The sequence below is a fragment of the Limulus polyphemus genome, unplaced genomic scaffold (assembly GCF_000517525.1).
Source record: "Limulus polyphemus unplaced genomic scaffold, Limulus_polyphemus-2.1.2 Scaffold4272, whole genome shotgun sequence".
In the NCBI taxonomy this organism is placed as follows: Eukaryota; Metazoa; Arthropoda; class Merostomata; order Xiphosura; family Limulidae; genus Limulus; species Limulus polyphemus.
In genome coordinates, this window is record NW_013669882.1 from 20380 (window position 1) to 47602 (window position 27223).

General features: G+C 33.9%; 1 protein-coding gene across 1 annotated transcript; it reads right to left on the minus strand.

The window, feature by feature from the left end:
* Window positions 1-27223, minus strand: LOC106470890. The gene is made up of 2 exons (XM_022399531.1): window positions 27129-27223; window positions 1-1547 (listed from the first exon to the last, which is right to left on the minus strand). Exon 2 carries the CDS (start codon window positions 1540-1542, stop codon window positions 1-3), a length of 1542 nt encoding a protein of 513 aa, XP_022255239.1. The 5' UTR covers window positions 1543-1547; window positions 27129-27223.

Below are 27223 nucleotides of genomic sequence, written 5' to 3' on the forward strand. Positions count from 1 at the left end.
CTACATAGACACACTTACATCAGAGACAGGGGAACCTGACTTCACATGCTCTCCATGCACTACATCATGCTCCTTGGATACTCTATCTTCATGCTTCAGGTTGGGAATGTTGTTAGATTTTACAATTTTCTCATCTTGGATATTATTAGAACAAAGTTTCTTTCCTTCTATGATCTCTGTATGTTTTGACATCTCAGCATGATCAGTCTCTATTTCATCTGAGATTACACTGTATTCTGTTTTCCCATTATCTGGGGATACATCATTTTCTATCATGATATCTCTTAGAACCACATCATGCATAATCTCTACTTCTCTCGGTGTCACATCATAGTTTAACTCTACTTCTTTTGGGATCACATCATGTTCAATCTTTATTGTCCTTGGTGTAACATCATCATCTAATTCTAAGTCTTTTGGGGTCATATTTTGCTCAGTCTCTACTTCTGAGACTATATTATGTTCAATCTCTACTTCTTTTGGGGTCACATCATGCTCAGTCTCTACTTTTCTTAGTGTCACATCATCATCTAACTCTACTTCTTTTGGGGTTTTATTATGCTCAATTTCTGCTTCTCTTGGAGTTACATCATACTCAATATCTGTTTCTGAATATAGGTTATAGTCTTTTTTCTCTGTTTCATTTGTTAAAGATTTGTCAATTGTATTGCTTGCATGTTCAAAATTATGCTTATCAAGTATTAAATCTTCTGTTAATGTCATTATTTTGTATTCTTGTGGACATGATTCATTATACAGACCTACTGATGTGTTCTGGTCATCACTAAGACAATTTTCAAGTAAGTTTAATACTCTGTGTTCTTTGCTATCAATGTTATTATGTGTAGGCAAATCTTTTTCAGCATCCTGTACATATGAGCCATCTTCAACCATGCAAGTGGTGGTTTTTGTGGTAGTTCTTAAGATAGTATTGACTAAAGAATCATCTGGCTCAGTGTAAGTGGTTATCATAGTTCCTGTAAGTGACTTGACATCTTTATTATCAAAGTCTGCACACTGAATCATCTCTTCTGTTCTTTGAGTGGTAAGCCAGTCTTCAGGATACTTTTTAGTTATTGACTCTTTTTGAAAATGTTTAGTTTTAGTCACATTTGAATGTAAGTCTGGAGAGTCTATGTCAGATTCTGAACCTGATCCAGAAGTGGAGAATTGCTGTTCATCACTTGATGAATCACATTCATTTCTGTTTTTAAGTGATGAATTCTCTTTGGACTTAGTAACTGAAAATTGTGACCTATTGTGAGTTTCAGTTAGTGTATTTTGTGTGTTCAGACCATGTTGATCATGATCTTTTAAAGTGGACTGATCTATGTCATATTTTTGAACCTCCTGTTTTGCCTCATCACCTGCAGTTCCACTGGTGGTGAAGCTTTCAAAATTGTCTTCCTTGAATTCAAAGCGTAAAGGGTCAAAATCTAAAGATATTGGACTATTTAGAAACTTAGTAGGATCAGGTGATGTAGGAGCATGATTACTTACAGAGCCATCACCCATGTCTGTCAGTGTCTTCACTCTTGACATGGTTCCTGTATAAAATTTAATAAATGTTAATAACAAGGAATGGAATAGAAATTTGGGAAATTTTCAATTTAATTTTCAACCTGTTAAATTACAGAAGTCAAGTGTCATACAAAGTACTTATATATATATATTATAAAAACTTTATACATAGAATATATACTAAAACAAATAAATAATAATGATATATATGTAAATGTAATAGAATGTTAAAAAGTTACATTAAATAATGTAATGTATTTTTACAATACAAATATGGCAACAGAATTTGACATGTAAAACAAATTGAAATATTAAAAATCTAAACGAAATAAATGTTTAGCAAGCAATATCAATATTGACCACTTACATGTTGTGCCTAATGAAATACATACTGCATTTAAATATATAGTTGCCATTGTAAGACTTGAGGGAATCAAAATTGTTATTCTTTTTTCTTGCAGATGTTTTTAGATAATGGCACTGTGCACTGATAAATATGTAGAGATGATCTGGAATGAATGCTTTCAGTACTGTGTCTAATTTGAGCAAATTCTCTATATATGTATACATACAGATATTCAGCCAATGGCAACAAATTTAGATGTATTTCTGAAGTAAAAAAAATGGAAGTGAGTATGATTATTCACACTGTAGCAAAGTTTAATATATATTTTTTTTGTAAAAGTGAATATATTTCAAATTTCAATATGCGGTCTTTTCAAGTAGATTTCACAGATGTTTGGCTTACTTTGTAAAGAAGCTGTGATATTATGGAATATAAATAGTGAATTATTAACCAACGAACAGAAAAATTTAATTTACGATAGATAAACTGGTAAATATCTTAAGCTATATAAGCAGTTACGTGTACGTGTATATAATCTAGAATACATACCTACTTTCTACAACCAATTTAATTATAATGCAAAATAATATGTATTTTTTTAGGTACATGTATTGTTTTAATAAGTTATTTTATGTATTAATTTGTACATCTTACAGCATGGTAGTTAGAAGTTTTTTTTTTTATCAGAACATCAGACAGACATATGTATCGTTACGACAGCGCAAGTCACGCGACGCTGATAGCGAATGCGTGACTAAGTTTCTCAAATAATCGGGAAGCTCGAGTGTGATCAAGACGCCTCTTTGTTAGTATATAAGCCTGACGAGAAAAACCAGCAAACAGTAGTTACGGTTTTTCGGGCAATTGACGATTCTGTTTCAAGCTAGTGTGTGTTTTGCACTCGTAGAGAGCAAAGTATCGACATTGTGAATTGCTGTGATTTATAGCGTTTATTATAAAAGTTGTTAAGTTTAAAGTGACAAGAAATGTACTGACTGTGGAAATACTGTGTACTAAAAGTTTGTATTGAGAAAGAATAAACTGAGTTAATCATGAAGGAACTTGTATCGCTGAAGTTCCTCAGAAAGAATTTATACCAGAAATTAACAAATAAGCAGATACGTAACAGTATTTTAAAATCTTAAACATTTGAAAAAATTAAATTTTATATGAATAACTTCTCTTTACGGTGTTCAAAATATATCATACAAAGAAAATGATTTTTTATTTAGTTTCTACACATTAATTAAAATTATTCATTAGTCATAAAACTGAATTTATTGAAAAAATGAAAAATGTACAGTTATGGAAAAATATATATATTAAGCATGTATGGCAATAACCTCATGTGAAGCAACATTTTTAGAAAAGCAGTGTTCAATCAATTATCAAATAGCATAATCTGTGTTGTCTATTCACAACAATGTATGAAAATGTAAGGTGACTATGATTATTCAGTTGTTCTCCTTATTCAAACATAACATCCATAAGTCTAATCAATAAAAATTCAAAAGAGCCCAAAATGAATTCCAAGTCCACGTCATCAGGTAAAACCACTCCACACATATACATGCCTGTCTAAGAAATAATTTTATTGAAGAATAAGTTTACATCCAAACAGATCATCTATAGGTAGCTATAGGTGATCTGTTTGGACTGTACCCATTCTTAACAATGTTCAGCATAAAAAGCTAGTCAGCTGTAGTTCTTCTATACTTCAAAGTGCTCATATGTATTATAAAAAACTTTAGACATAGAATATATACAAAAACAAAAAAAAATAATGATGTTTCAAAGGAAAATACAAAGTGTCTGTTAGTAGCTTAAATTCTTATTTCAAAAACTAAATGTACTTATTCATATTTATATATCTATTCAACATAAGGTAAAAAAATTAAACTAGTAGCACACACAACAACAACATTAATCAAACCCATTCATAATTTTAAATTTTAACAAATATTTTATATTGCTTATAAAGGGGGTCTAGTTCTGAAATTTTAAAGTTTATAATTATTTATAACTCCTAATACTTTAGTTCCTACTTTCAACCTCGACTTTCCACCATTCAAACAAACCACCCAATGGCAAGTTATAAAAGTCATCTAAACACTTTAACACCTGAATTGGACCACTTCTCCTTCTTGTTTTATTTCATGCCATAATAACTGTTGTTCATCCAATTTGATGATATAAATAGGATCTCGACCACTACTGTGTCTGTCACATGAGCCCTTGTATTTGGTGAAAGGCATCATTTGCACTGGATACAGCATATACACTATAGTGTGGTTCACATATTTTTATAGATCCTTCATTACTTTACTACATGATATCATAACATTTCAAAACACTCCAGAAAAACAAATTTAATGGTAAGTCTTACAAGTCTGTAAGTTTTTAGTCACAATCACAGCTCCAATTTTGAAACAAATTATTTTCCAAACTATACATGTTCACTAGCTATAATCTCACTGACTTATATTTACTACAATAAATCTTTAAATGAAATATTCAAATGGATCTAAATTACACTTAACACAAAATATTGATGAAGGAACAAATTACAGTCTCTTAAAACACAACAGAAATGTTTTTCTATAATATTCGCTCCATGTTCAATCCTGTTAAATCATATTCAATATAGTTGGTTATAGCTCAAATTTCCAGTGTAATTATTTACTAGGAGTAAGATTAAGAATCAAATATCAGTAGCTACCAAACCTAAGTCGAATATTAAATTTCAAACTATAGTTTAAATTTTAAACACATCATTGAAGATCTTTCCAATAAATATCATACTAAACAAGCATAACATACACATAAATTAGACAAACAAATTGTAAGTGTTTCTCTTTCTGTCACTTCAGTGCTTTCTAAATCTATTTTTGGGGTAAATTCTAGAGCCAAACACATATAATGAAATATAAAATAATAAATGAGTTTACAAATTGTAATACCTCATCTACACTTTCTTTTCTATAAGCATGACAGGCTAAAAACTAAAAGAAAAAAAAGAAAGAAAGCTCTGGTATTAGAATTTCAGTTAGGGGCATCGTTAGGTGTCTAAGAGGTTTAGGGCTCATGCTATTAGGCATGGGAATCTTTGGCATTTTAACTATAACTTAATTGTGTCAGGGATTCTGCCAAGAATTAATTGTGAGGATGTAAGGATGAGCAGATTGGGTGGTTGGACTTGTGGGATCAGTTCAATGGGAGAAGGGAGCTTTTTAGAATGGATGGTTTGCATTTAAATAGGGTAGAGTCTGGTTTGTTTGCAAGGGCTATTAACTCAGCTGTAAGGGAAATTTTCAACTAGGACTAGATAGTGGTGAGGGCCAGGGTAAACTAAATGGAAAAGAAAAAAAATCCTATGTTAAGAAAAGTTCAGCATAGAGAATTAATATAGAAGTAGTTGTAAGGATAAGCTTAATTGTTACTACTGTAATAATAAAAGTATATGAAATAAAATATGTGGCTTTAGGGTATGGTAGAAATGAAAGATTTTGATGTAATGGGAATAACTGAAACGTGGTTAAATGTAAATGATTTTGATGTCAGAAATTTCTTGAAAATACAGGGTTCTAGATTATTTAATATGGATAGAGTACTAAAGAGAGAGGGAGAAGTGGCTATATATATGTAAAATGTGAGTTACATCCTGTTTTTGAAGGTATGCTTAAAGAATTATATGTTGTGAATAGAGCAGCTAAGTTATTTGGAGACATTGATCACAAAAGAAAGGAGTAATGGTTTATCAGTCTCTTAAGCCATCCAAGCAGTGTGCTGTTGCTAGTGGTAGGGCAAATAGGATTTTGGGTTGTATCTACAGAAATATTGAATACGAGTCTAAAGAGATTATAATTTCACTGTATAGGTTACTGGTTAGGCCACATTTGTGTTCAGTCTTGGGCTCCTTTCCTTAGGAAGGGCATTGGATTGTTGGAAAGGATTTAGAAGAAGGTTTCTAGAATGGTACCTGGGATGGAGGGGTTGTCATATGAGAAGAGGTTATATCTCTGAAATTATTTTCTCTTGAAAAAAGAAGAGTTAGAGGGTATCTGATTGAGGTATTTAAGATTGTAAAGGGAATTGATAGTGTTGATTCATAATTTTTTTTCATACTTAACAGTGAGAATAGTAGGACTAAGAGACACAAATATAAATTTTGGCAAGGTAGGAGTCATCTTCAGCTAAGACAGTTTTATTTTTCTAACAGGATGGTTGGCCTTTGGAATGGGTTGCTTTCAGATGTTGTGTAGGCAGTAAATTTAAGAGAATGCTTGATAACAATATGAATGATAAGGGCTGGCATTAAGATTTTTGTATTTTATTTATTTATTTAATAGTTTAGTTTAGAGGATGGGACAGCCCAGATGGACCAATAGGACCCTTGTTGTTCCTAAACAGTATGATATGTTATACTTTATGTTGTGTATCGATCATGGTTCCTATTCTGATTTAATAGGCACTGTAAAACAGAATCAGGACACAGGCCCTGTATGCCAGTACTTAGCATTTTTTTAAATGGACTTTTGAAATAATTTTCAAGGAAAATCACCACTATAAAACGTGTACAAATTTCAAATTTATTTACACAACATCTAGACTTTTTTAAAACCTTAGATAGAATTTGCTTTTGTTTTGAATTTTGTGCAAAGCTACACGAGGGCTATCTGCGCTAGCCGTTCCTAATTTAACAGTGAAAGACTAAATGGAAGGAAGCTAGTTATCACCACCCACCGCCAATTCAAGGGCTAATCTTTTACCAACATATAGTGGGAATGACCGTCACATAATAACGCCCCCACGGCTAAAAGGGTGAGCATGTTTGGTGGGACGGGTATTCGAGCCCGCGACCCTCAGATTATGAGTCAGGTATCCTAACCTCAGACAGGAAAAAAACATGATGAAACTTTATTGAATGGATGGCAAATGCCTGTTGTAGAGACACAAAGTTTCATCATGAATACTCTGCATAAGCAATCTATCACAGAAAAAGGAAAAAATATTTTTCTATTCCACTCTTTCTAGAATTTTATTGTTTTTAAAATAGATTGGTTTCCAAGAAAAACGCAACCTCTGAAATATGTTTACAAATTTAAAGTTACCTAATAACATTTAGCCTTTTTTTTTTTACATATAAACTTGCGTCTGATGTTTCTAAATAGTAATCTTGAATATAAATGTTGATTTATGTTTTAGAAGAGCGCGTAAATAAAAGGAGAGTTTCAAGAATGATTTGCTATTTCTGGCGTTCTTGAGTCATCATTCGGAATGTAAAATGTTTCACGACACCAGAGATCATGCAATGCCATCCAAGAGTAACAGAGAATGTTATAAATAGCTCTTTCCGCACAAACGTTCCAAACTGTCTTCCTACGTATGTTTCACAATACCTTTTATGTTTTAAAACTAATAAGAATGCTCAACGTATTAAAAGTATGGTTGCATGAATTTCGTAGTTTATTGGTTAAAATATTGTACTCGTCTTTTTTGTTTGTTTGTTTTCTAGATATATGTATATATATAATGTAACATGATTAGTATATATATACATGATATATATAATGTAACATATATATATATAATGTAACATGATTAGTATATATACATGATATATATAATGTAACATATATATATATAATGTAACATGATTAGTATATATACATGATATATATAATGTAACATATATATATATATATAATGTAACATGATTAGTTACTGAGACTAAGAATCAAATCTCAGCAGATATCCAATTTAGTTTGAACTTTAAAGTCGAAATTAAAGTTCAAGTTTATATCTTAAAAATATCTTTGGAGATCGTTCCGATAAATATCATATCAAGCAGGCATAACATACTTGTGAATGATGCACATACATTGTAAGTCTGTTTCTCTTTCGAGCATTCTAGTGCTTTCTAAATCGATTTTCGGGGTAAGTTTCAAAAGAAAACACAAATTAATATTAATTTACTTGTCATAATTATTAGGCCTGTTATATTTTTAACTGTATTCTACATTTTCTCCTTTAGAGATTTAAGTCTACTTGAAGTTAAGCAAAAAGCTACACAATGGACTAGCTGTGTTCTGCCCACCACGGGTACTGAAACCCGGTTTCTAATGTTAGTCCACAGACATACCGCTGTACCACCGGGGGGGGGGGGAATAATTAGAATAATGTACAATAAATATTATTTCAACCACACCGTGTTTGCCGTATCCTTTGCCGACAACGCGCTATGATTCTTGTACTCCAACCAGCCGGGTAAGATCTCGATTGCGCGAAACGTGTCATCGCCAATTGGAATTATGCTTCGCTAGCTAGAAAAAACATTCACGCTATTATGTGCAAAATTTTTTTACAAATTATAGCAGATAAATTATTTTTTCGTCAATTGTTATGTTGTGAAACGTTCAATTTTTGTGCAATTATATTAATAACAACGTGATGAAAATATCAATGCCACTTAATGGATATATGACCACAAAAATAACTGAATAAGTAGAGTTGTCTAAACATTTGTTTAACAACAAGTAAAAGCTTGGAATAGTCTATTCTTTCATTGGGGTGTGTGTCTATGAGCCAGACTAGTTTCGGAGAATTCCACTCGTCATCAGTGAGCCTAGACACTACCACCAATGAAATATCAGACCAAACCAAGCCTTTATAGTAGTGGGGTATAACAATATGAAGAATTAAATTGTGGCGGACTGCTACAAGTTCTTCAAATACCTATAGAATGACAGGTTTCTTTTTTGTGAGTGTAAAACACGTAAATGCACCAGTTTAATTCACAAAAATAATAATCGAATTTCATAACAACTTTTACGTGTCTGAAATAAATTATCATGTGTACAAAAGCTCTGTACTTCATTCTACGCAACAACTGTTAATTTTCGTTTTGCGGTGACTATAAGAAATACTTTTTTGTCACCAAAACAAAATAAAATCGTTAAAAATAATAAAAACAAATTAAATGATTAATCGTAATATTCATGACATAGGTTATTTATTTATACAGAATATTTATATGTACATTATCTTAATATTCTTATTATCATCATCACTGAAAAATATTTTTGATACAATTGAATATCCCACAGCAACGCTTAGTAAAATATAATATGTGATTACTTTTTTACCAAAAATACCATCTAGAACGTCTTGATGTCAGTTTGTCTTTAAAAACTGGATTAGAGGTTTGTTTTTAATTTCACGCAAGGCTATTCCAGGGCTATCTGCGCTAGCCGTCCCTAATTTTGAAGTGATAGACTAGAGTGAAGCAGTGGCGGAACAAGCAGTTCAGGAGCCCCGGGGCAAAGAAATGATCGGGCCCCCTTTTTTCAGAAGACAAGATCAGACCATGACCCCAGGCGTCGCCCCGGGGGTATTGTCCCGTCTGTCCCGCGCTAATTCCACCTCTGGAGGAAGGTAGTCATCACTACCCACAGCAAACTCTTAGGTTATTTTTCACCAATGAGTAGCGGGATTGACCGTCACATTATATCGTCCCCAAAGTTGAAAGGGCGAGCATGTTCGATGACGGAATTCGAGCCCGTGACCCTCAGATTGTGAGTCGAGTGACCTAACCCCTAGACCACGTCAATCCTCTCAATTAGAAGACGCTTCACTTGGTGAACCTCACTGTTGAAATTTGCTGCACATATTTTAGATAAACTAGTTTGTTTGTTTGTTTGTAGTTGAGCATAAAGCTTCACAATGGGCTATCTGTGCTATGTCCAACACAGGAATCGAAACCCAGTTTCTATCTGAAGTACATAAACATACCGCTGTGCCACTGGAGGCACAAATCAGTAATATTCAAAAATAAATTTAAGCACGTGGCTGATTAGGCAGTGTTGTACGAGACAGATTTTTTTTTTTTTACTGGCCAGCATCTAACTGATAATATCCATGTATCGTCCAGATGCAAAGAAGACAATCACACTATCTGTAATATAAGAAGGCCTGAAACTTGTAAGAGATGGCTTTTGAACTTTTTTACAGTTTGTCTCGTTCAAATTATTGTACTGCTAATGTTTAACCAAAAATGGATAAAAATTAAGAAAAATAAGTTTAGTGCGATAATACGTACCGCTTTAGATTTAACTTTTTAACACACCACAAAGTTTAAAGGACATTTTCATTCACATAAACAAGTATTTGTTTGTAATTAAGCACAAAGCTACAGGATGGGCTGTCTGTGCTCTGCCCACCATGGGTATCGAAACTCGGTTTCTAGCATTGAAAGCCCGCAGAAATGGCGCTGTGCAACTGAGGGGGGGGGCATATATAAATATCAGTATCAAAAACGAGCGATGTTATTTAGCCGGAAGAAATTTATTACCCGCCCCCTCCACTTGTGCGTGATCGAGATACTAAATAAGCGCGAGAGAATACATATTATACATGCATGCTTAATAGAGCTGTTATTAACCCCCTTCATAAATGACACAAAATCACACCATTCCTTCTGACTGCACATTTGAACAAATAATAGGTATTTCTTAACACAACTTGTTATACTTAGAGTTCAAACTGACTTATGTAATATTTGTACAATTTCTGCGGTTTATAATCCCACTGTTATATTTCAATTTGTGTTTGTTGAATTGTTATTGCCCAAGATTGCTACGTTTGAAAACCACAAGGTAGGAGACCATTAGGAAGACCGAGAAAAAGATGGCGAGATAATGTTGCAGAGGACGCCTTTGATATTGGTATAGATAATGAAAAATAGTCACATTTTACATAGGACAGGGAAAGATGGAGATACTTCGTGAGAGCGGCCAGGGGTCGACTGACCCAGATGCTATAAGAGTGTGAGTGAGTTGTTATTGGTGCATTTAATTATTTTAAAACTAATTACAATGTCCAAGAGTACTTAGTAAAATTAAATTTACGAAAAATTATTTTCTTGTGGTAATTAGACCAACGGGGAAAACTTTTCCCGATCTGTTATGGAGTTTGACACGAATGACAAACGCCAGTCAGTTGTAAATGGTGATTTTACATTTTTAATTTTACCTACAATTTCTAAAGCTTTATCGTGAGACATTTTGAAATAAGTAATTATCATAAACGTATATGTATCTCACTTTGAATTAGAATGAACCATATGAATAACGTGTTAAGGACGAAACATCAATTATATATATATGTACCTTCACGTTATAAATTTTTACCATATTCCATCGTCAAACAAGTTTTTTTTTTCGAAAAATGAATAACTTCTGAAATATTATTTATCTCACTCTCAAAACAGATGTGTATAAGCCTTGAAGTAACTACCCCTACAGTCCTGTGATGATGAACATTACATGTGCATCCAAACGTAAACTAGTTCAGTCCAGACTACAGCTACAAAATTTCAATAATATCTTTGGAAATTTGCCATCTATCGTCACGTTCTAGATTGTGCTAAACATTTTGGTGAGACCCGGCTACATATAACGCCCTCTCGCGGTGGACGTTGACTTACAGCTTAATAGAGCTAAAAATATAATCCGGAACATGCGTGATGTTTTAAAATGGTTGTCCAAGTAAGCACAGCACTGATAAAAATTGAAAAGCAACCCAAGTTTCTTCATTAATCTCACAAAGAGTACAAGTTTATTCCTAGAATGTAAAAGAACTCGATAGTCATACATCATAAATAAAAATAATATGTGCATAACCATGAGAGTCCGCGATGTAGGGGCAAAGCTTTCCAGAAGAGGGGGAAAAGTAATGTGAAATTGTGTATTGAATAAAAAATTCGTATACATATGCCGAATGAATAAAGAAAGTATTGTGTTTCCTATTTTTCTAGGGGGCAAGAGCCCTCTCTTGCCCCTCCGCGGACGCCCATGTGTAGAATAGATACACTGTGTAAGAAAGATAGAGGGCAAGATATGTAAATGGACAAAAGTAGCCCATGGTGTTGTATATCAAAAGTAGCCCATGGTGTTGTATATCAAAAGTAGCCCATGGTGTTGTATATCAAAAGTAGCCCATGGTGTTGTATATCAAAAGTAGCCCATGGTGTTGTATATCAGTAAAATATATAACTCCTTCACGATAAAGGTTTGATTTCAAATTAAACTTAAGACATGTCATATCAAATTCAAAACCGTCATCTTAATTAGCTTACACAATTAACAACATGTAAATAAGCTAAAGCCTTATGACTTTTATTTTACCAATAAACTTCAGCTAGTTATTATTATAATAATACCTCCTGAACTAAGCAAACTAATATTAAAAATAAAGTTATTCTCAAACCATTGGGAATTTATATTGCGCTCAACCACCACTATGTCTGTTGTATCCCAGTCGGCCTGAAGAGCCCTGGTATTTGGCGAAAGGCCTCATTAGCACTAGATATAGAGTGGTTGAAATATTAGTATACTTTCTTCTTTACCTTCACCTATAATATTATTTATAATTTGTTTCACCACTTCTCACTGAGTTATAACGATTTGGGGGGAGGGGGCACTGGACAATGGCAAACCGAAAAAATAAAACATGATTAGGTTTCTTTATGTGGGAGAGGGGGGAGAGTATAGATTATAGGTATGGTGTTTTCAATTGTCTTTTACTCATTACAGCGAACTTGTATTTATATAGTATTTCAGTTTGAGCTCTTTATCTTATTATAATGATAATCCATTATACGTGTGTGTGTGTGTGTCTGTGTTAGTATCCATCACCTAGAGTTGGCTGACTCGATTACCGTAACTTTTGGTATTGTAATTGTCGAACAGTGTACATGGGCTTTTTTGTTTTAGAATTACGTCCGAGAAAGGGAATAAAAAATAAAATAGAGCACATTTCCAATTTTTATAAACTTTTGACTTTGCATTTATAGACACAAGTAGTTAATCAGTTAAATGAGTCAATTATTACCTTTCACAAAGCAAGGTATGCAATTAGCATCCAGTGAAGTCATTAGATATTTAATAACACAAGAAAGAAAGGCAGAGGTGTTGTGCTCCACTTCAGCACCTGAAATTGGAGTTGAGTCCCGACAACTCAAACTAAAAATATGTACGTAAGAAAAGCTATTCAAGTTACACCTCAAATCAAGTGTCTTTCATAACGAAAGACAACTTATTTTAGCTATTCGTGTTGGCAGGATAAGAGGTATGAAAGACATTATAAAAAATCAAGGTTTTTCAATATTATAGTGCAGTTAGAAAGGTAGCAAATTAATAAGATATACGATTTTAATGTTAGTGATTTTTATTTGGTACACACACATCTGTTTTTTTTGTTTGTGTTTCTTGTTGTTCTTGTTTGTTGCCTTGCTGCTTAACTTAATGGAAATTCAGTTGCATGTTTTCTCTCGCTACTATCCTGAATAATTAGCGTTGAATATATTTATGTGATTTAAAATAGACTAAAAAAAATTGAAATCAGCCTTTGAGATCTCTACCCTTAATGTGACGTCACACGTCTGACAAATTTTGGCAAGGCTCCGATACTGAGGAAGGGGAACATTATTTAACATTGTCCGTTACAAAATTTTGCTTCCTTAACGGATAATCTCATCTAATTTTAATAATAATATTAATTTTTCCTAATTATATGAATGTTTTTTAGTCTTTGTATGCTCATCACAGTGAATCTATGTTTACAAGTAAAGAAAAACTTTTCAAAAAAGGAAGTAAATGTAGGGATGGGTAATATCAATCCTTCAAAAACAATGCAAACAAGATAGTACAGATGACTACCTGCGCTAGCCGACCCAGTGAAAGACAACTAGCGGGAAGGCAGCTAGTCAATATCCCACCGCCAACTCTTGAGCTACTTTTTTTACCAACGAATAACTCCCCCTCGGCTGTATCAAAATGTGAAGCGCTTTTTTTGTGGGGTGGGGGGAGTAACGGGATTCTAACCATGTAACCTTAAATTCACAGTCCCACAAGCTAACCACTGGGCTACACTCTAGAGGATAACGTCATGTTATTGTTCTTCACACTCTTACTTTATCTTATAAAGTAGAGTTAAACGTCTGGGATCTAATGGTTTAATAAAAGGGTGTTTGCTTGTTTATTTTTTATAGCAAACCCACATTTAACTATATACTGTGTTTACCGTGGGGAATCGAAACCTGGATTTTAGCGTTGCAAGTCAGTAGATTTACCACTGTCCCACCGGGGGACTATAAAATGGTGTAACTTTAAAAGCACTTTAATATTCATAATAACTTGTTGTTCGATCATAATATAACTTGAATATTAGGCCTAAGTCTATCTAGTTAACCCTGTTATAAAAATGGCGGAATTGTCCGAATTTATTGGTTTATTACATCATTTGGGAGTCTACTTTCCATAAAATAACAGGATCATTATAGTGACATGACGTCCTTTAATTTATATTATTCATTTTTTGCTTTGAATCCATTCATATTTATCCTTTTCTTGTCTTAAACTGCATAGTGATCTGACGAAATACCACTTAGCTCAGAACAGAAATAATTATACAAAAAAGTTAAAAGCAAATTTATTTGATCTCTCAACTAAAAAAAAAATATAATCGAAAACGCAAAAGAAAATTGTAAGAATATACAATATAGATGAAAAAAGAGAATGTAAATATTTAAAAATCATTTTCTTGTTTCATATTACACGAGAGCAAATATTTCGTAAAAATTGCATTTTACAACATTGCTGAGATACTGTACGTATGGCGAGAATTACCAACAGGATCAAAATAAACCACCAAACGAAAACGTCGTATTTTGTCTACAAAACATTTATTTTATACGCAATTATACAAGTCTAAAAATAATATAAACAAAAAAAAAAGCAGTTAGTCAACATCATCTACCGCCATCTTGTGGACTACTTTTTACCAACGAACGGTGGAATTAACTTTAACATTATAACGTCCCCACGGCTGGAAGGACGAACATATTCGGTGATGTAATTTGAAACTGATTGCGAGTCGAGCGCCCTAACAACCAGGCCATGCCAAGAAACCATAACCAAAAGATTTGTACTCGAATAAGATTTGAAAATTACGCAACCTTCCTAAGATAAATTCATTTTCTACTAGTTTGTTACATTAAACTTACTTAATTAATGATAACAATATAGTATTATTTGACAATCACTACTGTTACCTGCATAAAATTAATAGTTAAGAAAAAAAAGAGATTGTACAGAACAAGAAAGCGAAACATCTATGGTAACTTTGGCATAAAACCGTCGCTGTAACGATGCAATGGACGAATATTTCTCACGGAATAAAATAATTAGGTACATCGTAGCGATAAAACGATGACATAGGCCACCACAAGAGTGTGGCATCGAATTCGTCACGCATCATGACAAGGCCAGCAAAGCAATTATTTCCCGACCTCCAGGACAATAACTGGATGAAAATATTTTAATTCACTAGTGAAACCTAAAGAACAATGACATCTTTACCATAAAGAACCGTACTCCATCTCGTCATCAACCACGTATAAAGTTCAGTCATTGTTTGTTTGTTTGTTGTCGTTGTTGTTTATAATTTCGCGCAAAGCCAATCGAGAGCTATCTGCGCTAGCCGACCCTAATTTAGTAGTGATAGACTGGAGGGAAGGCAGCTAGTCATCACCACCCACCGCCAACTCTTGGGCTACTCTTTTACCAACGGTGGGACAGCGGTAAGTCTTCGGATTTACAACGCTATGATCAGGTGTTCGAATCTCCTCGGTGGACACATCGATGTGGATTTGCTATAAGAAAATATACACACACACCAACAAACAGTGGGATTAGCTGTCACATTATAACGCCCCCACGGCAGAAAAGGCGAACATGTTTGGTGATGAAAGGTCAGTCTGGCTATCCGCTTGTGACCTGGACATTCACGCAAATTTCCATCAGTTACAGGTAATGAGACATACACATACAGATTTCTTCAGGTTCTCGACAAATCTTATTTTTATTCGTTCACAAAAGCATCGATTATATACGATTATATTATTCTATGATGTATATTACTGTCGCCTAAATCAAACCCCACTTAACTAATACCTCATTTTTCGCAGGTACCTACTATACATACAATACCCAACTTTGAACACAATGAAATCTCAGTGCAACTCCGAAGTCACAAATGTAGAGGCGCGTTACTTTACATAAAATTTGTTTACCTGCACACATTATGGTTGATAATATGTAGATTGGTAAGCGTTGCGTATGAGGGGGTTAAATGTATTTTAAGATATGTTATCCAAGTCACAGAAATTCCCAGGAAGACTTGTGTTGTAACTGATTTCATGGGAACTAAATGTGTTTAATTTATTTATTTTTCAGATAACAGTACTTCATCCTTATCGCACGCTTATCTCAAATGGTTGATGTCACGCGCACTTAAAGTTAAAACTGTTATGCTCACATTTCTAGTCTGGGTCATTTCAAAATGACGAAGTGGCACCAAACCACAAGGACAAGATTGGTCGCTTTTTTTAACGGAACCATAAATAAATACGGATATTACGTTTTTGCTGATGTATCATTTACAGCGTGTTATTGCTTATTTAATTCTAAATTTTACTCATGCTTCCTTGATATATACAGACAACTGACAGTTAAACTCAAAGAGTGTTATTGATAATTTTATCAGCTAAATTAGTAGAACTTTTGTTGTCTTCACCTTCAATTGACTTTACTGAAAATGTTACATAATGTTAACTCGTTTACTCTGGTGAGTAAAAGTCAAAAAACGAAAATATTTAAATAATGTGAAAAACAAAACGGTCATGTAGTTTGTTACAAGAGAGGTTTTGGTCCTTTGTATTGATTTTAAAGAAACTTGAAGTAGCGACCCGAAATTTTCTCAAGACAATAAAACCTTATATCGACAGAAAGACAGTATACATCACAGACTTCTGGCTTCTCCGTTGGCTACCTTTGCTCCAAGTGTAATTAATATAAAATTTAGCAACCTTGTTTTAATTTTTTGGCATAAATGGCCTTATCAAGTCATAATATCCTTCAACTAGGAGTGGAATGAAGAGAAAAATAATTTTTGAGCATCCCCGGTCCTTTAAAAGTAAAGTTAAACGAATATAGGAAAATGTAAACCAAAATCATTATCACAATCACAGTACAGTACGACTCTGACTGAGGTAAAATGGATAGAAATTTTAGTCTGAATTATGCGAATGTAAACGTATATATTGACTATGCTGAGAAGATGTGCATCGTTCTCAAATTGAAGTTGAACCTAGCATTTCTGCACTTTGGTCAGTCTTTTATCCGTGGGCTGCAGAACTGAGGAAACAGACAGTGATAATCCACATTTTGTAAACTGGATAACAAAAGTGTACTAGTAACAAGTACTACTATTCAAGTTACAGACAAGAGGGCTTATGGAACTACAGGAAGGGTCTTTGTTTGTATGTTGTGTTTGCTCTTGTAGGCTCTCTTCATTACGAAGTTGAAGTTTATTTAGTCTGAGTATAGGCCAACTTCAATGTCGCACTATCTTTATAATGGTGGACACCAATATCACATGTCACATTAATGCTTAGTAAGAGTGAATCATGAAACAACTACTCTGAAGTCTTGTTTTGAGTTTGATTTGCACAGAATATAGATAAATGATCATTTGTATATAAATAATTATATGATTGCTCAACGTAATCTGTTTTTTCAATTACTTGTATATTTGTTACGAACATATCTGCTGGAGCCTTTGAAAGTCTTCTGACTCTCTTATAACCACCCCCCCCCCCCCCAGTGGCACAGCGGTATGTTTGCGGACTTGCAGCGCTAGAAACCGGGTTTCGATATCTGTTGTTGACAGAGCACAGATAGCCCATTGTGTAGCTTTGTGCTTGATTACAAACAAACCTATTAAGTTATATAATTCATATTTAAACGTTCTACTTCACACTCGTGTGCGGAGTAACACTGAAATGTTTAACTCAGAACTTTAAACTCGAGAATTTGGTTAGTTCTTCTAAAGATTACACAGTTAAAACCCGAAGCTTTCACGCATATTAATATTCATGTTTGTATTTGTGTTTATGTCAAAGCTGATGAGTCTATCAGCTGCGATCCCTAATTTTCATAAGGAAAGCAGCCAGACAGCAGCATTTTACCACCCACATTAAGGGATTTATTGTCACTCTCATAACGCAACCTTAGTTTTTAAAGTGTGGATATTCTTTATTGTGGTATCGCACACATTTAGAATTCGGCTGAATATCTTCGGTAACGGTCACTATTTTTTAAACAGTTGTTATTCGGTTAGATGGACCTTTAGGTAATCCCTTAACACTTCAGTACACGTTAAGCTAGTTAAGGTATTCTTTAATAACATAAGCTGCACAGCGAATATTTATGACATTTACTCAGCCTTTGGTAGAGGCTCTTTTATACAGAATTTTAATGGCAAGGTATGCAAATAACTCATTGTCCAGACGTATTGCACACGAATCACGTACACCATTTTTTAAAGCCGTATAGAACAATGACTCTCCGACACGAGCCCCCCAGTGAGTCTGCGGTAAGTTTTACGGACTTACAAAACTAAAATCCAAAGTTCGATTCCCCGCGATGAACAAAGTCTTTGTGTCATTAGTCTTTGTGTCTAGAGGAACTGTAAACGAGGTGAAGTTTTTTTACAACAACAGAAAAGAGAATTCCTGTAGGAAGTTTGACATATGCTCATTAACATAGCAAGTCGCCTATAAACTTTTTATAAATATACGTGTGGATAAATTATAATGTAAACATGTTCACGTGCACATGATAAGTCGCCATGACGTGTAACCTCGTGTCTTGTTTGTTTGTTTTTTACTGTTCGCAAGTCCTCTTTAATTGTAAGAATAAGGATGCAGGTGTACATTTAAAAGTAGCTAGGTAAAATAACATAAACTTTAACCGGTTATGATGAAGCAACTGATTGTAAAAGGTTAATTAATAGAACATGCCAAGAAATTCTCCAGTCTCCTTCACATTGGCTTAAACAGACAATCACAAGATTACGTTTAATCCTCAGTCTTTAGAGAATTCCACTTCAGTGTTAGTGTACGAAGTGGACTTACTCGTCCAAAGAGTTTCCATCAGAGGAGCAAAAGTTAAACATAAAGAAAATATCACTTTCATTATCTGTAGACGGCCCATCGGGCAAAATAAAATCACTGACCGAAGTTTTCAGTGAAATACAAACCTAAGAAGTAGTCGATCTTAATTTATGCTAAAAATATTCGCTCTCGAACGATACTTCCTTATATGTAAATACAGGAAAGTGATACTCCCGCCAACTTGTGTTATCGTAAACCAAAGAAAACTGTCGTAAAAAATACATTTTAATACATTTTTAAAATAAATTCATGTAGAACTCTCTTGTAATTGACAATTTTAAAATCCTATTCAATCGGTTAGAAATAAAATAAGTAGCTGGAATTGAAATCTAGATTACCTTAAATTATTAGTGTTAAAAAACACTTTATGAGGTTATTTCGTTAATTTGTCGCCATTTTCTCACTTTTTATTAACTAATAGCACTTTGTAACCGTGGAATCATTATAATTTTTATAAAACACTTATATTTTAGCCTTGGTTAAATAAGAGCATCAATATTAATGCTACGAACGATTTAATTTAATTAGGAAGTTAATATAGAGATTAATACTGTTAGCTGAAGTTTGGTATAACATGAATTATTGTTAGCTGAAATTTGGTATAAAAAGAATTACTGTTAGTTGAAGTTTGGTATAACATGAATTACTTTTAGCTGAAGTTTAATATAGCATGAATTACTGTTGGCTGAAGTTTGGTATAGCATGAATTACTGTTAGCTGAAGTTTGGTAGAACATGAATTACTGTTGGCTGAAGTTTGGTAGAACATGAATTAATTTTAGCTGAAATTTGGTAAAACATGAATTACTGTCAGTTGAGGTTTGGTAGAACATGAATTACTGTCAGTTGAAGTTTGGTAGAATATGAATTAATGTCAGTTGAAGTTTGGTAGAACATGAATTACTGTTGGCTGAAGTTTGATAGAACATGAATTACTGTTAGTTGAAGTTTGGTATAACAAGAATTACTGTTAACTGAGGCTTAGTGTATAATGAATCTCACACTTATAAAAAGAAAAAATAATTCTCAAAGCACTTACCAGGTGTGTTACGAAATTGCACCTAAAATTATAAAATAATCTTATGGGATCTTAAAATCAGTTGCTAGGCGCTTTCTCTTCACAGGATACCTTAAGCCCTAAATTACAGAGATTCTCTCTCTAAGTCTTGTCTTTACCAGTGTCCAAAGTTAGCTCCAACCTACATCACCCAGACGCAGAGAGAGAAAACACAGTCACGTGACACGCGCTAGAAATGGATCCCATTACACAGTACATAAGAACACGTCAGACACCTCTACTTAAAGAGAACTGTAATGAATATACCTGTTTTCCTGTTACTCTATATGTCTCTGTATCATTTCTTCATGCACTCTTTCTTCCTGTCAATCGTTTATTGTTTCTCTTGTCAGTGTTATAGTCGTTTTCCCACATATATTCGCATAATTAGAGACAAATATTTAATGATAACATTCACTTATGTATGATATTATGCATACACACACTCATTTTAACCTTGAGAAATATGAACAACTAATTTTACTTAATTATACATAACAAAATTGTGCGTTACAATGTTCTGAAGTTAAAAAAAATCGGGACGTGTGGAATTCTTATACCAACAGTTTTTATACTCGATGTAATCTAATGTTCACGTGGCTTACCTTATGGCTTATGGGTAATATATATATATATTTACAAGTATATATATCTAGTTACTTACAAAGGTACTCAGAAATGACTACTTAAGAAAAAAAAAACGTAATGCTATAAACGGGGGCTTGGACCGGTCCTTTTCTCAATCTTAGCCGTAGAACATGAACCCTTAGTCCGAAGTACCAAAGCTGCGCGCGGTATCAAACGTCATCGTCTTTGGTTTAGCATCGGCTTCACGTATTTCGCAACCGACCTTCTTACTTATTTGAGGTCTCACTCGCTACATTAAGGCGGTAAAGAACTGAACAAGCTAACAAACTTCTGTCCGATTGATTTGGGGTTTTTACCTGAAATCCTCTAATTGGTAATTAGTTCAGCTAATTCCTCACAACAATTTGTGACATCAAGACACAAAGACACCTGACAGACAACTCTGTCTTATATATATTGTTTGTATGAAATCGGCAAGGATTCATTTGACCAGTCAAAATACAGTAAAGAAGAAATAAACATATACGTATGTATACAAATAAGGCTATATAATAAATAATGTGTATATATATATATATATATATATATACACACACACGCATATAATGTTTTGTTTTTGTTGAATTTCACGTAAAGCTGCTCGAGGGTTATTTGCGCTAACTGTCATTTGTTTTTGTTCTTTTTTTTATGCGCAAAACTACACAATTATACATTTGTACTTAGTCCACTGCAGGTTTCGAAATCCGATTTTTTTATGAGCCCTAGACTTACTGCTGAGCCATCGAGAGGCTTATGAAATGATAAACTAGAGGGAAGACAGCTAGTCAACATCACCGATCGCCAACTCTTGGCCTACTCTTTAGCAACGATTAGTAGGATTGATCATCACGTTATAACGCCCCCTCTTCCCTGAGACTGAGAGTTGATCGTCCTAACACCATGCCATGTCATACCATGCTACTACATGTAATTAGAAAAACAGAAAAAAATTGATTAAATAGAATTTTGGAGACAAATCTCGTTAAAAATCTTTAGTTTTAGTTGTTGTTTTTGAAAATAAAAAACAACAACAAGATAACAATTGTGAAGAGTTCACGTGATAATAGCTAATTTCCATTAACAGTCAACAAACTAGCATATGATTAATATCGGTAATCTGAATTTACATAAGATGAAAGTAATACACAGAATTCATTGGCAGGACGTAAAAACTAATACTCTACTTTCAAAATAACTCTACATGCTCGTTAGTTAAGGTGGGAGTAATACTAGGCTTACCAAAATATATCTTATCATGAAGCTTTTTCAATAGGTGCGGTTTCGTAACACAATAAGTTTATTGTTTTCATATAAAATGTTACAAGTAATGTGTATTTTTCCTTGCTGTTATTTTTGCCTGGTGATTAGGGTACTCGACTCTCAACCTGAGTCGCAGGTTTGAATCCCTTCTCCGAACATGCTTGCCCTTTAAGCCGTGAAGGCGTTATAAAGTTACGGTCAATCCCACTATTCCTTGGTAAAGAGTAACCCAAGATTTGGTGGTGGGTGATGTTGACTGACTGTATTTCCTCTAGTCTATCACTTTAAAATTAATGACGGATTGCGCAGAATGCCACAGGTAGTCCTCTAGTAGTTTTAAGTTTAAGCAAAATATAAAAAAATGTTTTTTATTTTTTATGACTTTTTTTCATAAACCTATAAAATAAATAAATAAAATTAGGATCTCAAATTGAATTTGTTTTAGACAGGATTAGAGTAAATTAATCTATGAGACCTTGAACGTGGTCAAATACACCAATCGAAAGGGTTTGACCTCTTGAGTCTAAAATTGTAACTAGACCTCAAATCCGTCAAGAGATGACGGAGTTGAGATACAAGTTTGTACTTGAAAAACTAGGAGCCATTCTCTGAACCGTTATGCCGCGGCTTAAAAAAGTGAATATTAAAAATTCATTACATAAATGAGATCATGCATGACTCTCCTTGGTAAATCGGTATTTGCAATGTCTAGAACAAATCATGATTTGTTTGCCTATTTCCAAATCAATTGATTAAATATCGGAGAGGAAGTTAATTGTAAGTTGGCAGTTAAAAATTACGATAAAAGTATGAAGTTAGAAGATATACACTTAGGATATATTTTTGGATGTATCAGAATTCGACTTGTTTGTGAAAACGACTGATAATAATATATTGCAAAAATATTTAAAGATAAGTTTGGTTTCGTGATAAAGTCCGGAACTAGTGAAATGCTACAGTTATGTTTTTTCAGTCATACTTAAACTACCTCACGTTACGAACCAATCAATAGCACTAGGCAGAAGTTTAACATTCCTATGTAGATATATTCCATGAGAGATCACAAACAGGAAGTTCTTATTCAATAGGAAGAACTGCGTGTTTCCGTCAGCGTTAACTATGTTCAGTGTCTATGAAGGGTCTTAATTAAGCTTTTATGCTTTACATACAATAATAATTATATCAGGTATGTGTGGTGTACAATAGTAATTGTTTCTAACATTGTTACCTAACTACGTTGCTTTGCGTTATTCCCACATGGAATCTGATGTTCTGAAGAGGAAAAAAATATTTTTACGATTGATCACCAGGCAACGGTTTATTTAACTTAAAAGTTGTTTATTGTTGGATACACAGAGTAATATTTATGGTTACAAAGTTTCATCAGGTTAACCTGACATCATCAGGTACAATAACTTCAAGGTGTGAACCCTTGATCTAGATAATACGGAAAACACACACAAAGAAAGATAATGCAAATGGTCAAACATATAATACTATTTTTCTATACATGAAGAATTTTGATTATAGAATCAACTGGAATGTATGCCAAAAGAAAACCTGTGGAAGGTTCGTTAATCCGGAAGTTCCTAAACTTCAAGCACCATTGAAGGTCAATTTAAGCTGGAACCACTTCTCTGACGTCATATGGAACTGCAATTTTAAATTCAACACTGTGTGTGTGTTTCTCTTAACAACTAATCGTTGGAAAGAAGAAGAAGAAGACACGTGAAAGTGCCAAATATTGTAGAAAAATCAGTATAATGTTGTTCCGAAATGTGTATTATCTACTATTAGAATGTTAATATCCTTGTAATCGTTAAGAAAATATACAACCAAAACTGGTAACATTTAAAATAATGTTTTGAACCACTATTTCGGAACAATATCAAATTAATTTTTTTACAATATTCGACACTTTCACGTGTCTTCTTCTGTTCGACAGTTAGTTGTTGAGAGAAACACATAATGATTAATTTATAACAGAAGTTCCCAGTTCTTTAACAGCATATGACGTCACTGAGGGGGGTTAAGCTTAACTGACTTTCAGTGGTGTTTGGAGTTGAACAACCTTTAGTTTAACAAACTTTCCATAATTTATATTTTGACACAAATTCCAGTTTTCTATATTAAGCAAATATCAATGTATCCATCCGCTAGTTTTTTTTTTTTGTATTATCTAGATCAGGAGCTCATTCCTGGTAGTTGTTGTACCTAATGATGTCAGGTTAACGGGGTGAAATGTTGTAACCGTAAATATTATACTTTGCAAGTATAAGCAAGATTTAAGTTTTACATAACAAGGTTCTTCCTTTAATTATTCATTGGTTTGTTTTGTTGTTAAGCGCAAAGATACACAATGGGCTATCTTCTGCCCTGTGCCCACCACAAGTGTATGGACACCCGATTTTTAGCGTTTTTAGGCCTTCAGATTTACTGCTGAGCCAATATGTACGGGGTGGAGGGGAGGGGGCGGAATTAAATTATCTGTAAACTCTGCATGCATTTACTCATTTGTTAATGTGTTTTTGAACTACAGAAGCATTTAAAGTTAACTCATTATGACGTAGGAGACAGAAATAGGATGTGATAACGTAAAAACTGTCCTTCAACCTTATGCCTTTATCTTACACTGTAACAAACCAACTTGAAGAGGTGAAAATAACGTGTGATGATGCATATTTGTACCTCAACCTTATCTTATACAGATAAAATTACATAAGCACTTTCTGGGAGGTCAATAATATAGTCATTTTGTCGCTATCAAGAAATTATATATTTATATTTTTGCGTAATTACTTGAGCTGTTGGCTAGGGCAGCTCTAGTTTCAACTAGTTATTTACAATCTGTGTTATGGTAATGTAGGATTACATTTTAAAGTAATATTGTGGCAATGTCAGAGAGCTTCTTTATTATCTAAACTGTATAACAGAAAGTGTTCTAAATGAGTAATATGCAAAGAGAGTATCTTGAATAGTTAAATTTTTAAGTACTTCGTGTTTTTATTCCGTTACACTTTTCCTTTTTTTTTCGAAACAGAATAACCTAAACTTACATATTATTGTAATGTGAATACGTATTATTTTCTGTAATTATGTGAGTCTAGTTTTGAACATTAGGTGTCGTTGCGTAAATAGCGTAGACCATAGTTATAAATAACACTAGATCGGAAGTCACGTTATTTTCACCATGTGCAAGCGGCCGCCATTGTTACGTGTTGAACTTTCAAAGCCCGCCAGTCGAACTAACAATAACAAAGCGGTCTCACCTCACAACTTATGGCCGTTTTCCATCTAAACTAGATATTTGGATTATTTTATTTATTCTAATAACTCTGTCAAATCAAGATTATCTAAATCTGATTAGGGCAACAATCGTTCACAAAACACACATATCTGGCCTGTCATATGAATAATGCATTGGATTTTAGCCAAGAGGAAAATCTTAAGAAAATATACATCTCAAATCCCACTATTCGATTAGAGTAGCCCAAGAGTTGGCGGTGAGTACTGTTAACTAGCTGCCTTTCTGTAGTTTATGTGTTCTAGATTAGGCACGGCTAGCGCAAATAGATCTTGTGTAGCTTTGTGCGAGTTTCCGAAATGAACGAACAAATTACAAAAAATATTACAATTTGTGTACTTTCTACTGCCGAACTGCTGACCCCTGGTGGTTCAATGGTAAGTCTGACGGCTTATAATGCTAAACAACAAACAAAAACACTGTATCAGTAGCTTGCTCGTAGGAACTTATATAAAGTTGCGAGGGCCTGGTGATTAGGGCACTCGACTCACAATCTGAGGGTCGTGGGTTCGAATCCCACCACCAAACATGTTGGTAAAATAGTAGCCCAAGAGTTGGCGGTGGGATGGGTTGACTAGCTGCCTTCCTTCCAGTCTATCACTGCTAAATTAGAGACGGTTAGCGCAGGTAGCCATTAAGTAGCTTTGCGCGAAATTCGACAAACAAACAATGAAGTTGTGACACACACCACACCCACACAGACAACAAGATACACTAACACAGAGGCAGCACAACTACTGAATCAAGTAACAACCAAACAGTTCAAATTTATAACAAAAATCAAATCATAGCAAACAAACCAACAAATACACTTGAAACCGAACCAAATCCAATCTCAGAAGCCATTAAAAGTACTGTTACGTCTCCTTTTGTTAATTGATTTTCCGTAACTTCGTTCCGACAAAACTTTAGCGACACAAGTCCTTACTTAATAAAACTGGTTTATTCTTTCTGAATATAACTTTACCGATACACTTATTTTCAACAGTCGCTCTTTTACAAACGTTTTAACAACGAACGTTAACTTCAACAATAAATACTTCCTGACTGCAGTTCAATTACTCACTACCTACACACATTGTCCCGTCACATTGTTACCCTCTTGTATATATACCAGCCTACCCTATATCTAGTAATCTCCCAACTATTCCCGAAAGTTCGAGAGGTGGCGTGACACTAGTCACGTGACCTCGCTGACGCAACAATACATTCATAGATTTCATACAAATAAAAGTAGCTAAACAACGGTTTATATCTGTTTAATACAAACATCACACACTTATTCTTGAGTCAAAATACCACACAATCATGTAATCAAAAAACAATTAAAAATAAAAGTCACCCATTTCAGAGCTTCACCTGCACATAGACCTGAATGGTGAAACAGAAAAAAAAACAAAAAACTACAAGCCTGTATTAAAATATCAATCAAGAAGAGAGGGAAGCGGTCAAACTGCACCTGACCCTCACTGATCTACAGAACACCTAAATTCCGATGATGATGATGATGTTACAATTATATAAAATTTATCCATAAAATACGACACAAAATCCACTGTTAACAAATGTTTAATAAAACGCAAAACTAATATACTAAGAAGTCATACATATACACACACACATACATGTATATATATATATATATATATATACATATATTTATTCAGTCTGTTGCATGCGTGTATATATATGTAAACCTATGTTAACAAAAACATTATACACAAATTATAACTGCACTAGCCGTTTCTAATTTTGAACTGATAGACTACACGGAAGGTAGGTAGTCAACAGCACCCACTGCCAACTCTTGGGCCACTCCTCTCTGATACAACAGTGGAATTTGCCTGTTACTCTTATAGTGCACTTATAACCCATAATGCTGAGGGCGTTTTAACGGTAATGGGAGTTGTTTTGTTTTATAAGTTTAAATAATTTCCTACCTGTAACAAAACGAGCTGAACAAACCCGCTATGTGTCACTAGTTTCTATATCGAGGACAACAACAGGAGACCAGACTATGGCTATTTTCGGTACT

What these genes read in the sequence shown, in the direction of transcription:
- LOC106470890 (XM_022399531.1), bottom strand. Translation starts at nt 1,542, where the DNA reads ATGTCAAGAGTGAAGACACTGACAGACATGGGTGATGGCTCTGTAAGT.